The 15,273-nt window shown below is 47.2% G+C and overlaps 1 protein-coding gene across 4 annotated transcripts in view; it reads left to right on the top strand.

Annotated features, from left to right (window-relative positions):
- Positions 1–332: 332 nt before the first annotated feature.
- Positions 333–15,273, top strand: part of MSI2 (musashi RNA binding protein 2) — a 386,854-nt gene continuing 371,913 nt past the window's right edge. For all 4 annotated transcript variants that reach the window (XM_061176841.1, XM_061176843.1, XM_061176842.1 and 1 more), the window contains exons 1-5: positions 333–401; positions 708–748; positions 1,075–1,156; positions 1,860–1,944; positions 5,786–5,827. In XM_061176841.1, coding sequence (XP_061032824.1) covers positions 340–401; positions 708–748; positions 1,075–1,156; positions 1,860–1,944; positions 5,786–5,827 — 312 coding nt within the window. In that variant the 5' untranslated portion in view covers positions 333–339. The remainder of the gene's footprint in view (positions 402–707; positions 749–1,074; positions 1,157–1,859; positions 1,945–5,785; positions 5,828–15,273) is intronic.

Below are 15,273 nucleotides of genomic sequence, written 5' to 3'. Positions count from 1 at the left end.
GACGTTCTAGAACTCCGCCCCACGTGCGCCGCGGAGGAGGGGGAGGAGGAGGAGGGGATGGGGGTGGGGAGGAGGAGGGGGAGAGGTGGGGATGGGCCGGGGGGGCGGGGACGGGGGGTGTGCGAGCAGCGGGGCTGAGCCAAGCCGAGCCCACGTGTGACGGCTCTCGCCGCTGCCCCGGCTCCGCCGCTCTTAGAGAGATTCGGAGGAGCCCGGGCGGGGGGGAGGAGGAGGGGGAGGAGGGAGCGGGAGATCTCGGGGCTCGGAGCCGGCCGCCGCTCCGCTCCGATCGCTGTGGGGCTCGGTTTTTTGGGGGTGGGGGGGCGGGGGGGCTCAGATATGGAGGCAAATGGGAGCCAAGGCACCTCGGGCAGCGCCAACGACTCCCAGCACGACCCCGGGTAAGTTTCCAGCCGCTGCCCACCGCGCCGCCTCGGGCTCGCTCTCCTTGCAGCGGCGGGGACGACGGTGCGCGGAGCCGGGCATCTCCCGCGCCCCCCCCATCCCTCCCGCGCGCCCCCCCCCCCCCCGTGGAAGTTACACACCTTTGGATTGCATTTCGCCGTCACCTTCTCCCCCACCCCACCTCCCGGCTCTCGCTCGCTCGCTCCCCCCCCTCCCCGCTTTCCTTTTAGCTTTTGTAAGTTACACGTCAAAATGGCCGATCTGACATCGGTGCTCACTTCTGTTATGTTTTCTCCCTCTAGTAAAATGTTTATCGGTGGACTGAGCTGGCAGACCTCACCAGGTAAGGGAGGGAGGGGGGGACGCCTGGGTCCCCCCCTTCTTGGCTTCTTTATTGCTCTTTGTTATCCCGGTGTAGGAGCCCCCCCCCTCGCCATTGGCTCCCCACTTCTCCTGTGCAAGGTTATTTTTTTAAATAGCAAATCCTTTCCGAGCCCTCTACGCGACCTCTGTTGCCGAATTTCCCCCGCGTGTGCAAAGAAAAAAAAAACCCAGAATAACAACAGAAAACTACTTTTGGTTTTTGTCCTTGATCAAAATTTGCATTGCTTTTTTTTTTTCCACACCTTCTCCCCCCCCCCCCCAATCTCTCTCTTTCTCTCTCTACAGATAGCCTTAGAGACTATTTTAGCAAATTTGGAGAAATTAGAGAATGTATGGTCATGAGAGATCCCACTACGAAACGCTCCAGGTAAAGCATTCCCTTCTGGATTTTGTCTTTATTTTAGAACAAAGTTTAAGTGTTATTTTTGGAGGTGTCTTCGGAAGTAGCTAAGCGGATTTAGAATGGGGCTCAGGCATGTGGCTGGTTTCGAACGTTGCTCCATCCTCCCCCCTCCTCCATTAACCCCAAAGGTTATTGTTAATTGGGGCTGAATTCTGGATACACAGATGCCCACATCTCCGCTTTAAGTCATTTTCCCGTCGCTTCTTTTTCTCCTGTTTCAAATGACATTCAGCTTCATTCACTTTCCACATAGTTTTTTTTTTTTTTTTTAATGTGTGCTTCCCCCGCACTCCCAACTCCCCGAACTCTTAAGCCCCTTTAGAAAGCTGGTTGGATCTCCTCTAAGTGCCTGGGTTTCTTCGGAATAAAACAAAGCGTTAAAGAAAGGGAAGGGGAGGAGGAGAGAAACTGAGGTGGCGAAAGAGTGGAGACACCAGCGTTCTCCAAGTTACCTCCACCCGCCCTGCCCCCGTTCCACTTCCCCCATTAACCTTGATGTGTTTCCTTGCGAGGCCGAGGGCTGTAGGCAGGAGGGGGTGGGGAGGGTGGGGAGTGGGGGTGAGCGGGGGCAACTTTGCTCTCCATTCTGCATTAGGGCTCGCTCCTTGTTGCTCTCGATGGTGTCACATTTTCTTGTTTGTTTTTCTCCCTCTTTGTCTCATTTCAGAGGCTTCGGTTTCGTCACGTTCGCAGACCCAGCAAGTGTAGATAAAGTATTAGGTCAGCCCCACCACGAGTTAGATTCCAAGACGGTAGGTTGCTTTTCCTTGTTGTTGTTGTTTGCCCCTTTTCAAGACCGATCTGGGCATTGACAGCCCAATTTAAAGAGACAGTGTCTTCTTTTGCTTCTGTGCTGAGAACTGGGTACTTTGAAGCCGAGGTTGCAAGTCGGTCCTAAAGTTTGCCGCAAAGGCTGGATTTGGGGTTTTCTTTTTAGAGCTTGTCCCACTGCAGCCCCAGATGCTGCCAGGCCTAGGCTTGGGGGAGGGGTCGGCTTGGGGAGAGGCTATCTTCCGGGCCAAAGGACCCTGCGAAGAGACTCCACCACCGATCAGAGGCAACTTTTCTTTGTCAGCCGAGCCCAGCCCGCGTTAACCAACTGTGGCTGTGGGAATCGGCTCTTAGAAGGCACAGCTTGCTTCATGGCCGAGGGGGACAGGGGGCCGAGGGGGACAGGGGGCCGAGGGGGACTGGGGACGGGAGGAGGTGAGGGGGCGCTCACCACAGTCCAGGCAACAGGTTCCTCTTGGGCACTTCGGATTTGGAAGGTGGTTTGAGAAGGGAAGGATACCTCCCAGATCCAAGCTGGGCATCCAGTGGGTGACTCCAGATGGTGTGAAATCTAAGGCTGATAAGGTCTTGGGTTTCAAAGTGGTTTTTTTTGTTTGTTTGTTTTTTCTTTTCTTTTTCAGGTCCTTTGAGTGTGGGTACTTTTACAGCATTAGAAGGTTTTAAAGTCCATTGTTGAGGGGATAAAAGTCTCTAAGGTCAGAAGAGGAAGGGAAGAAAGTATCAGTGTATAATAATACATTTAATGGGGGAGAGGAAGGGGAGTTCATAGCATTTTATTGTGGCTCTCCTGCCTTCCTTGTCTACTAGAATTTCCCCACGGTTTTTATTCATCCGCCTTAAGGCAGGGGCCCTGAGGTGACTTTGGGATGCAGTGCTGGGCTGCTGGGGACTTCACCTCTCTGTGGTGGGTGAGTGGGATGGGGGCCCGAGTAGGGGTGGGGTGGGGAATCTTGCTCTAGGCCCAGCTGCCCGTGCAGAGCTTGGGCAAGTTGTTCCCTGCCTCTAGGCCTCAGTTTCCTCTTCTGTAAAATAAAGGAGTGGAACAAGTAATCTTCTCATGTCCCTTTTGGCTTTAACACTGAATGGCAGAGAAGACAAGAACCTGACCACCTTTGGTACCCTTGAATTGATTATGCAAATTTACCCTTTTTCTCTGATCAGAGGTCAGGTTCATGCCTCCTACCACCCCCACCCCCCCACCCCCCAGAAAAAGAGGCCCACACTTCAAGTTGCTTTATTAATTGCACTGAACTTGTCCTAGCTTGTGGCCCAGCCTTTTTGCACTTTCAGATCATTTAATTTCAGGGACAATCGTTTGCAGGGTGATAACGGATGTCTGAAGAATTTTTATCTCTTTGACTTCTTGGCTAGACAGTTCAAAAAGCTAGTAAAATTAAAGAGGAAAGATATTTCAAGGCAAATTCGGGAATTTATTATTCACCCCTCTGTCCACCCCGGGTGGGAGAAGTATTATAGTATTTGATTTCTATGGTGTCTGGTGGGTCATCTCCCTCAGTATCAGTTGCAGCGCCTGCAGTTTTCCCTCACTAATTGTTTGTAGACATGTTTTGGTCACTATTATTTAGTATAACCTAGCTTTTGACTTTGTTTCAACGTTCAGTGCCGGAGGCAGAAGCGGTTGGTTTATTGACATGGAAACGAGGATCTTGTTTACTGTTACCTTAAAAGCTTTGTTTAGGTAACGGCCATTCACATCCAAAATAGTACCCTAGTCTTTTCCTAGAGGATTTGTAGCTACAGTAAGTAGAGTTGTACTTAACTAACTAATGTTTTCATTTTTGGTAGTTTTCTTTTTCGTTCGTTTTTAAAAAACAGTTGACAGGGATGTACAAAAGGTTGGGATTTGCCTTACTTCTCTTGACCTGTCCTCTCCTTTTAAGATCTCAGCGTGTACACTTGGCCCACGGAAGATCTCTCATTGTGGTATAACACGCTGTTACCGCAATACCCTATACAGGAGATCTGAATTGGCTTCGAGTTTTGTAACTTTAGATATATATAATTTTTTAGCGCTCTGCTTTCTTTACTTCTCCCTACTGTCCTCTGGCTCCTGGCCTTTCCCTCACCTCTGACATGTTCCTCAGCTTTTGCCCCACAAACAAGGTGACTTATTATTGCAGTTGTGTGCTGATCAGCTAAAAAAAAAAAAAAACTTTGGGAGAGTGTTTATGAAAAGACATATCTGTCTTACGTTTGGTCAACAGAATGGAAAATCCACACCTGTTGTATTTCTCCTGTCGACAGCTCCTAGTCAGTGCTGAATATACCTGTAGCTGTGGTAATGTTAATCTCCATGAAAGGGTAGTTTCCTAGATAAGAGGTTTTTGTCTGTTTTAGTTTTTGCAAAGTAATCTCTCATTTCTCAGGTGATGTTTAAAGGTGGAAAACATGCTGCAGACTTTTATGAGGTCTTTAAACTACCTTAATAAAAGTGGTGAATATGTCTTACTGGTTAGGTCCTAGGGGCTGTTAAGTCTGGGAACAGAATTAGCTCTGGTGTGACTTTCCCCCTCCTCTGTGCTTTTTCCCAAAGCATCACTCTCCCCGCCTCCGCCCCCCATGGCAGAACTGAAAACAAGGTTGAGATTTACATTTTAAAAGGGGAAAATTTTAATATGAAAGCCAAAGCGGATAAATAAATAACTTGTAGCTGTATTCATGCCACGCTCCGTGTTGAATTTTACCCAGAGATTTGTGACATTTAGAAATCTAATGAAAACTAACAATGGGAATATTTTTTCATTCTTTCCTTACCCATATTTTCTGTCCAACAACTTTTCCCCCCTCAAATCAGCCTATTAGACTCAAATGCTTCTGTGGGAATTGTTCAGAGTTTTAAAGCCAGTCCCTGATTCAGATCTGCAGATGTCTGATCTGGTGTACTGGTTGTTTTTCCATTCAGACTGGGGTTGGGGTAGGGGGAGTATCCTAAATATTGCACTAGATTCTGACTGCTTTTTTTCAGTACTTTTTTTTTTTTTTTTATCCTCTCCCCATAACGGCCTTACTTTTCTAATATGGGTTTAGGTTGCTCATAGATTTTTACCCCCTGTGATTTTGAAAATCCAGGTGCATTTATCTCTGATGTTTCCATTTATTTTTATTCATTATTATTATTTTTAAGAACCCACTCAGACTCTGTAGTTTTTGACACCTGCTTTCTTTTGAGGTATAACTACAGAACGAACTATCCTTTTGATTCATCTTAGGTAATTTTACTTTTGCCAAGATGAGTGAATTAATTCAAGCAGAGCATGGTGTTGCATGTTGATGGGGAGTTTTTTGGACGTTGTTGACTTAAAAAATTTTTGGAATCCCCTTCCCCACCTGTGTTATTTAGTTATCATTGACGAGAAGAACTACCATCCAGTTACGTGCTGCTGGAAGGGTCTTCCATGTAAATTTCAGGTTATGATTTTTTTTCAGTGATGATGTTCTCATCTTTTCTCCCAGAAGAGATGCAAATTAGATGCATGAAGCCCTAATGCAAGCGAAGCCCTTGCCTAAATAAGAACACATGAGAGCTGGTGTATTACAGCATTACACATTGAAATTCATGGTGGGATGTTTCAGAAAGGCTCGCTGTGTTTGTTACATTTTGGGAGAGACCATTGCAATTTAGATCAAACTTTAAGGAAGCTTTTAAGTTGCCTGAGAAGTTACTAAAAGCTGGGTTAAAAGCCTGAGAAATGAGTGATTAATAACTAGGTGATTAGTCAGAATTGTTTTTCTCCCCTCAAAGTCATGCAGCTGACTCCTGCTTTTGCATTTTTTCCCCAGATTGACCCCAAAGTTGCATTTCCTCGTCGAGCACAACCCAAGGTAAGTAGGAGAATCAGTAATAGGATTTTAGCCCTCCGAGGTGGTTGCCAAGGATTTCAAGTTTCCAACAGAGCACTGGCAAGGAAGCGTTGAAACCTGGTGCACACCGTTTCTTCAGGGTATCAGCACGTGGCTGTGGAGAGGCCAGGGCAGGCGCGCTCTATGAAATAACCGTGCGTCTGCAAGTCAGCCGTCCCCAGGTGGGTTCTGAGCATCCAGCTGGGGGCAGGGGCAAGCCCGATCCTTCCTGGGAGGACATAGCTCCATCTGTTGCAATATTTATGCAAGTGTTCTATTTATTTTTTAAGCATCGCTGAGATCATATCAGGAAAAGTTGGACATTTCCTCGTGACTCTTTGTTGGAGGGTACTCTTCTGAGGTCTTACAACTTAGAGTTTATGGAGAGGAGTAGAATTTAAGTAAACAGCTTGTCCTTTCTTGGAAAAACAACTTTGTAGACCCATGAAGCCCTCAATCTGACAGAGGAAGTGGTTGGATGTATTGGTTTCAGGTAGGTTGGGTAAATCTGGGCACACTTGAAGCTAGCAGTGCTACCCTTTGGTGCAGGTGCTGGTGCCTGGGCGGAGAAGTGCTGGAAACGTTGTCCCTTTGTAGGAGTGGTACTACAAGGCTTGCTGAAAGGCTTGAGATAGGCCTTCACCTTTTCCCAAGTGTGTAGTTAACATAATTTTCACTGAGCTTGCCAGGTGTGGCCACAATATCACAGCTGCATAAAGCTTAAGGTGAAATTTAAAGGGCCTATGGCTTCCACACTAAATTTTCACTTTTTAATTATACTTTTTTCTTCCCCGGGTAATATCGGAAGAAATACTTTTTCCGCATCTTGTGGTCTTGGCACTCTTTTAAGGGAAAGGGGAAAAGGTGAAGCGTCTGACTGTAGGTCATAAAGGGATAGTGCTGTGGTTTTAGCAAATTCAGTTTATTTCTTTAAGCATGGTCTGCCAGAAGTGAAACCTTTTAGCTGTGCAAAGGAAGGAATGGTTTTGTACATTAATGAAGAAATAGTTGGCTGTTGTGGATGGTATTTTGAGAATTTCAGGTTGGAGCCTACCATGCGATTCCCTCCTTCCTTCTTTCCTCCTTCCCTCCCTCCTTCCCTTCCTCTTTCCCTCTCTTCCTCCCTCCCTTCCCTCTCTCTCTCCCCCCTCTTTCTTCCATGTCTTCCCTTCCCTTCCCTTCCTTTCCCTTCCCCTCCCTTCCCCTTCCCCTTCCCTCTTTCGAAGGAAACACAAATCTCTAAACAAAAATAGTGAAATATTTTCTTTAGGCATTTTTTTCCCTAAAGTTTAAGCAAATAATAGGAATTAATGAACCAAAGAGGTTAGATTATTTCTGTACTGAGCACAAACTTTGGGACCGTATTAAGTGTTTAAAGGTTGCTTTCCAAACTGTGTGTGATCCTTGACATTTCAGAAGGCTTCCAGAATAAGCAGTGTTTCCTCAGTTTGGAAGAATTGCTGTTTCTTCCATAAATGTGAATCTTCATATTTCCAGGTTAGTCATTTGATCACCGGGAACTCGGATCAGATTACCCTAGAGGGAAACTGGAAAAATCCCTGACTTGGTCAAACCATGGGTTTGACCTGTTTTCTCCTCTCCCTTGCTGCTCCTCCCCAACCCCCATTTTTTTTAAAACCAGGAGGACAATATTTTATTTTAATATACTCTGGCATTTGGTTTTTCACTGATGCATTGAACTTAAAAACGAGACAATATTTCTCAAACTTGTCAAAGTGTGCCCCCCCCGCCGCCCCAACCCAGGAGTCTGGGTTGGCTTAGGTGAATTATCAGACTTTTGGATGTGAGCTAACATTAAACCAGTTGGGGAAGGACATCTTTCCATGGAATTCTAGGAATTTCATAACAATACTTTACTTTTTATGACACACGTTACTTTACAAGGAACTTACCTATCCACTATCTCCATCTGAATCCCAGGTCCTGCAACACTGAGAAATCATCTACTCTCAGTTTGCTCATCTGTAAAATGGGAGTGATGACAGTAACGCCCTCAGAAGGGGGTTGTGAAGAGTAAAAGAGCCTGGCACAGGGTGAGGGCCTTGAGACTTATCATCCTCATCCTCACCAGCATCATTATTGTTGGTTTAATCACCGTTGTTGTTGTTTTCAAGCTTAACAGCCTGTGTTTGGATCCGAACTGTGCCACTTGTTAACTGTGAATTTGGGCAAGTCATTTAACTTCCTCAAATCTCAGTTTCCCTATCTCATTGAGTTTTGGTGAGACGTAAATAAATTAAGAAAGGTAAAGTGCCTAAAAAAAAGAGCTAGCGTATGGTAATACCATATGTGGGATCTGCTGTTTTAGTTTTTTTAATTTCTTTTATTGACGTACGGTTGATTTACAGTGCTGCGTTAGTTTCTGGTGTACAACAAAGTGATTCAGTTGTATATGTGTATGTGTGTACATATATATGTATTCTTTTTCGTATTCTTTTCCATTCTGGTTTAGTTACCTAATGTTTTTCTTGTTATTTTCGTGAGGCCCTCACGCTAATCCTGTGAGAGGTCTAGTAATAATGACGACGTTCATTGAGTTTATGTGCCAGGCACTGTGGTAGGGACATGATGTGTTTTCACCCCCTCAGTCTTCACCTCTGCCCTGTGAGGTGGGTGCTACTATTATCTCCATTTTCTGGATGAGGAAACCAAGGCGCAGCTGGGTTGAGAAGTGGTGTACCGTGGCCCCAGAACTGGGCCCTCTCCCGGCATTTGTCCTGTGGGGGCCCCGAGGGGTACGGAGGAGGCGGCAGCTCTGAGTGGTCACCAGGCTGTGAGGAGTAGAACCGCTGCCGGCACCTCCGGACCTCGATGTTCCATGGTTGGGTGATTCGCCCAACCCCTGTGATGTCATACCATTGTGTGACACTGGTGTGTCTCTCCATCCGAGCCCTCGGGGCATCTTTCAGAGGGTTCTGGGCTTGAGGGCGGGGCGTGGTGGTTGGGAACTGGGGCAGGGTGTGGAGAGAGCGTCTTCCTTGTCAATGGTTATTTTCCAGTAGAATTTGAGTCCGACCAGGGGGATTTCAGACTGAAGGGAGTGTTGGAGGCCAAGACCCAGCTGGCAGGAGAGTAGAACGTTAACTCAAGCCTTATTTATTTATTGTTTGTCTCCAGTAAAACTTGTGTGCGTTTGCGTTAGGGTCTCAGTGGCAAGGTGAGCCGTGCCCCTCCTCGGGGACTGGGTGTAGAACTTGTCAGTGATGCGTCAGCGTGTCTCTCAGTTAAGACTCATTTCTCTGCTCTCTGGCCGTCCCTCCGTGCTAACACTTGCCAGAGAAATATTCCGTGGAGGTGTTAAAACAAGACTGGTGGAAAGAAACTGTAACTGGATACAAAAGAAAATCCACGGCAGCGAAGAACAGATTTCGTATTAGGACTGTCATAATATTCTTTAATGTATCACATAAATAAAAATCTGTTTTGACGAGAATTTTAATGAGCAACCCAAGGAAGGGTTTTGAATCCTGCAGTTCATCTCTCCCTCTTTGCGATAGAAATGTTAACATCTCAAGTGAAGTATAATGGGCATTATTAACTAGTCGAGGGGAACTCTTTGGAGACTAGTGGCCGTTAATTAGTGAAGTACATTTTGATCAGAAGAAGATAGGTCTGTTCTGTATCTTTCTATTTCTCTGGATGATGACTTCATTTGGTAAAATATGTAAGAGTTTCCCTCCCCTCTATCTTTAAAGATTAAAGTGGTCATGCTACTCTAAAAAGATGACTTAATTTGAAGCCGTTGGAGAAACGGGGATGATTGGGATCAATCATGTCATATCCTTTTGTCGGTCTTTTTGGGCAGAAGTGTTGGCTACCTGGAAGAATTTCTCTCAAGCTTTTGGGTTCTTTTTCTTGTATGGAGAAACCAAGAGACAGCCTAGCATCTTGGGGCAAGAGTGAGTCTGGGCGTAACTCACCATCTGCCCTAATTATCCTCATGTATAGTAAAGCATTCCCCACTCCCCTGATTACCATTTTCCTCCTTCAGTTTTCGAGGCCAGAACCTTATCTGTTGATCAAGAGGGATCTCATTTGTTCAACCTATCTCCAGTTGCCTTTGGTCACAGCTGGGTGACCCTGGGCAAATCACCTCGGGCCCGCCAAGCCTCAGTTTCCTCCCCTTTAAAACTGGGATCCTGGAGCACCCCACATGGAGCTGTTTTCTTTTTTCAAAAATATTTATTTAATTAGGCTGTGCTGGGTCTCAACTGCGGCACGCGGGATCATCGTTGCAGCATGTTTAGTTGCGGCAGATGGGCTTCTTAGTTGTGGCATGCATGTGGGATCTAGTTCCCTGACCAGGGATCGAACCCGGGCCCCCTGCATTGGGAGTGCAGAGTCTTAGCCACTGGACCACCAGGGAAGCCCTTGGAGCTGTTTTCAAGAGGAATGCAGAAGTCTTTGCCGGCAGCCTGGCACCAAGTAGCACCCGGCAAAGGTCTGCTGATACTATTATTATAGACTTATTTTTGTAGAATAAAAAACATTACGATGGTGCCAATGCCCTAAGAAAATTCTTCATTGGAATGTAAGCCCCCTGACGGCAGGGGGCTGCTGATGGTTGGCATTTGGTAACTGTTTGTTCAATGAGTGCGTGGAATCCAGCCTGCCTTTTTCACAGGGGAGGCAGTTGACACTCAGGGGATTTATGTTGATTGCCACAGGCCACATAGCTAAGTTGTGGCAAGGCTGAGCTAGAAGCCGGGTTTTCCTGCCCCCTAGAAGGCTCTCCAGATGGGTTCAGTGCAGGCTGGGTGTTTCACGCACCCATGTCCTGTTCCGGGGGAGCAGTTTCTTGGCAGCTTCTCAAGGGCGAGGGGTGAGTTTTCGACATCTGGCCTCCCCTGCTGCTGCGGGTCGGGTCCTCCTAGTGTCTTGCAGATCCTGGGTGATGTGCAGCTGTCATCTGGGCAGCCACAGTTAACCGACCTGCCGGTGGGTTTCTGTCCCCAGCAGGGATGTGGTGGGGTGTCTGCAGCCCTCGTCTGCGGCAGCGAGGGCCTCGGGGGATTAGTGGCTTAGCTTCTTTCTTTTCGGGGAGCGTGGCTTCTTCCTTCGTTCCTGGTAGCAGCAGGTGTCAGCTCAGGGGGGAGGGCACCTTGTCCTACAAATGTCCTTTCCCTGGATTTTTGCCTCTCCTCATGTGCTTTTGTTTCAGTGTTAAGGTCAGTCCACGCGGATGCTGGAGGGCCTGTGTTCTATGTCAGATGTTTCTGGCGGACAGGTGAGACGCCTGTGCCCCTCCGGGAAAGGAGAAGGAGGAATGCTCTGAGGAATCAGCCGACCCTCCTGGGTGCCTCTTGAGGCTGCATCCATTCTTTTTGTCCTATTCTGTATTTTTAAACCCCGAACGTTCTTCAGCCAAGAGCCCCGAGAACACAAAACAGAGATGGGGCTCCTCATTTCTGCCCTCTTGTTTGATCTGGTGTGTTCATTTACTAAGAGCTCCTTTCATTGTTTGTACTTGCTGACTGTCTGTGTGTGCACCCACTTTCGGGGGGATTTAGGAAACCCTCCTTGGCTTCCCAATGCCCACCGAACAAACTTTAAACTTAGCCTGGGAGGCAAGGTCCTTCAAGATCTGTATGGGGGTCTTCTTCCAGCCTATTCCCCAACTCCTCTAACCTTTTGCTGCTTAGAACCTGAGTGTTCTGCCTTCTCTGAAGAGCTGCCCTTTTGTGGGTCCCCATCTGCACTGCCCTTCCTTCTCTCTACTGTACAAAAGAGACCCCTCTTTCAAAGCCCGAGTTAGTCGTTAACCTTTTCCACGAAGCTGTCCCTGCTTCTTCTTGGACGTAATACTTCTTTCTCTGGATTTTCACAGCACTTTACCTTTTCTTTGGTTATGGCCCTTCCAACAATAATAAATTAGCAAAAACCGTATCGATACCTCCATTAGGCATTGTGCCGGGCACTCATTCATTCGTTTATTCACCAAACGTTACTGAGCACCTGCCATGTGCCAGACACTTGTGTATGGTTCTGGGGATGGTGTGGAGAATAAGACAAAGGCCCTGCCCTCGTGGGGCTTTCACTCTGGTGGGGCAAAGAAGCGGTGAGCAAAGTATACAACACACCGGCCGGTGTGAGAACCTCAGCAGGGTAAGAGTGATGGGGGTGGGCACTGGCCATGTCTTTAATACATTCAGATGCCACATTCAGTGTTCAGTAATTATTTCCCAGTCTCTGCCCAGCACCAGGGACCAATCTCTGTGTTAGGTGCTTTGTTCTGGGTTTTATAGTTCCTTAGGTTCATGCCTTATTGCCTCTACTGGGCAATAAAGGCACAAGCATATTTTACTAATTAAAAAATAACCCTCAGCTTTTAGTCGTGCTCTTTTGCACACTGTGACCTCCATTTAGATAGAGTGAATGCAGGATGACAAAGGAGACACAGCGCTTGTCTTCAGGGGTCTTACCTCTAGGTTGGAAGGACGGGGTGCTGCCCGTGCTACAGGAGAGGATTCAATAAGCACGGTAAGAGAGGTCGGAACAGCATTTGGAAGAAGGAGGAGTGAAGCTAGCCCCTTGAGGGAGGTGGTTTTTGCCCCAGATTCTGAAGAACAGGTAGGAAGGAAGAATGGCAGGAATGCAGTTCTTCCTACTGGGGCCCAGGAGGTCAGGAGGTCAGGAGGTCAGGACGTGCAGCTGCAGGAAAGGGTGTGTGCTGCCGGGTGCCCTAGGATGGGGCCTCGTTGGCAGGCTGGGCCGGCTCGTGGAAGGCCTTGAATGCCAGGCCAAGCAGATGCGGCTGTGCTTTGTTGGGCAGGCACTGGGGAACCTGTTGTGTGTGTGCAGGACCATGGAGCTGCTCCGTACCACGTGCTGAGCTCTTTTGGACCAATGTAGAAGCTGGGTCCCTGATAGGACTGTGGCTGTGCTGTTTCATGGAGAACTTCCCGCCCTGGACTTGTGCCTTAAGCGTAATTCATACTGCGTTCTTTCGACCCTTTCTCAGGAGTGATGTTCTGGGCAGATACCACCCCTGATCTGTGGGGTGTGTGGCAGCTACAGAGAGCTCTGTCATTCTCTTGTTTCCGCCTTCTCCCCTCCTCTCCTTTTTGCCTCCTTAACAAGGGACCATGATATAGATAGAATTCCAGAGGTTTGTACTTGTGATCTTGACCTTACTGTGTGTAGACATTGAGGTTTGGAAATCACAGGTTGTATGACACCAACGGCTGCTCTGTGGCTCAGAGCATCCTGACCTGTGATTTCATAGGTAGTGTCTGCTTGGGGTCACCTTGGGTGAGTGGCTGCCTAGTGTGCGGGACGTGAGGTTTTGGAATCATGACCTCTGCCTTCCGTGCGGTGTGAGAGGTGTGAGCCGGTGGGGTCTTGGGCCCGAGCCCCCCGTAGTACATTGTCGTAGCAGCGGAGGATGGTTGGTCCAGTTGGGACAGTATTTGGCTCCCAAATACAACAAGGTGTCCCTTTTCACCCTCTCCTTCAAGGGTAGATAGCATCAAGCTCCCAGCTCTCTGGGAAGTTATTCTTAGAGAGGGGACTTCTTTATTTTATTTGAATAATCAAAAAGAAAAGTCTTAAACTCAGAATAATGACTGCCACATATTGTGTTTCAGTATATGTGCAAGGAACCATATGAGCCTCTATCTGCTTAATCTTTAATTTAGTCCTTACAACAGTCCTTGGCAATAGTTGGTATTCTCTCCATTTGACAGATGGGGAAACTGAGTCCGAGGGGAATAAGAAGCTTTCCTAGGGCCACAGAACTAGTAAGGGTCAGGGTTGGCCTTTGGTCTGAAGTCTGTCTGAATCCCAAGTCCCTTTGCCCTCTTAACCACTCAACCCCACTGCATGCAACACGAGTGGGTAGATTTTAGGTGCTTGCGCTTTGCCTGACTATTATAAAATGCTCAGGCTGAGCGGTAGCATTTGTTCTCCTCTGGTCAGGAAGTTTCAAGTTAGTTTCTATTGCCTACTTTTTAAGAACCTGTTTAGCACAGTTAAATGCCACTTACTAGCTACGGAGTTTTAGACGAATCACTTAATGGTTTTGTGCCTGCGTTTCTTCATCTGTAAAATGAGGATTTTAGTATTTCCTACATCCTAGAATTGTTCAGGGAATTAAGTAGGTTAACACATATGAAGGGCCTAGGGTGATATCTGCACATAGAGGGTCCAGTGTAGTCATCTGTTACCGTCCCCAGAGACGGCACTGCCCAGATTGTAACAGGCCCTTACCTAGTAGCTCATGGGTTGATTGGTACTGTTGGCCCTTTCTAGGGGTGATGGATAGAACAGCACGTTGAGATTTGGGAAATTCTATGTCAGTGGCTCGGTCTCCTCCTGGGGTCCTGGCTCTCGAAGGGAGCATCCTTTATCTTGGGGATGCTCCATGGGCATTGGGAATGCATTTCCTTTTCTGCATCTGATGCCTGTTTTTGCTGCTTCTGAGAGTGGAGTCCTGGGGAGCAGCCGGGGGACAGCCGAGACACCGCTGTGTGAGAGGTGTCCCTGTGAGCTTTCTGTCTCCCAGTCCTGGTCTTTATCTGCCTGGGGGTAGTTCCACCAATGACTGATCTGAAAGCATCACATTCATTTATTTGTCACTGGCTGTGACAGGCAAGTTAATGCTAATGGATTCTTTTTTTAGCCGGTTGTCTGGGATGAGTTTCACCCAAATGTCCTGAAATCTAAGGCATTAGGGGAACATGTAACTTTTATGGCAGGGGAGGATTTAAAAGATAAATAGGGTTTTGTACGCAAGGGCCTTAAATTTAGGTTAGGGACAACAGCGGCCAAGGAGGGGATATTGGGCCAGCCCAGAGTCTTCTTTTTAAGAAATCCATTCAGAGCTCTAAATTGCTGTTTCTGTTTCAATTATGTGACAATTTCAAGGGTTTAGAAAAATCTAATAAAATGGTCTTGATGATGCATTCTGGGGACAGAGTGCTTTAGAAGATCCAGGAGAATAAATTCCTTGGGGGTCAAGAGAGTCTGTTCATGCCACCCCGGGCCTTCTTTCGTCTGGGTTTTTACATTTTTATTGTTTTGAATGGCAGAAAACGGTGTGGGAATGTATTCAGGGCTTCATCTGTATCCTCCACCGAAATGAATTATTCTCTTTGGGCAATTGCAAATAGATAGGCCCCTGCAATCGCTAGCTTTTTTATTTCTTTTTAAAGCCGGCCTGTTGTAAGTGACTTTCAGAGTATGGTTTGTGTGTGTAGTGATTTTGAATAAAGCACCAAAGAGAAGAAACTGGAGGAGGGGAAAGTGTGAGCAGAGAGGCCCTCGGAAAGTTTTTTTTTTTCTTTTCTCCAATTCAAGCTTTTGATAGTTTCCCAAGGAGCAGAAGTTTACAATGGCAGCTGGCTTCGGGCTGCCTGCAGGAACAGAGTGCAGAAAGACCTAGTGTAGCAAAATGTGATGCTGAGTGA

This window comes from Eubalaena glacialis, chromosome 19 (genome assembly GCF_028564815.1).
Source record: "Eubalaena glacialis isolate mEubGla1 chromosome 19, mEubGla1.1.hap2.+ XY, whole genome shotgun sequence".
NCBI lineage: Eukaryota > Metazoa > Chordata > Mammalia > Artiodactyla > Balaenidae > Eubalaena > Eubalaena glacialis.
This window is presented reverse-complemented; position numbering and strand designations above follow the sequence as displayed.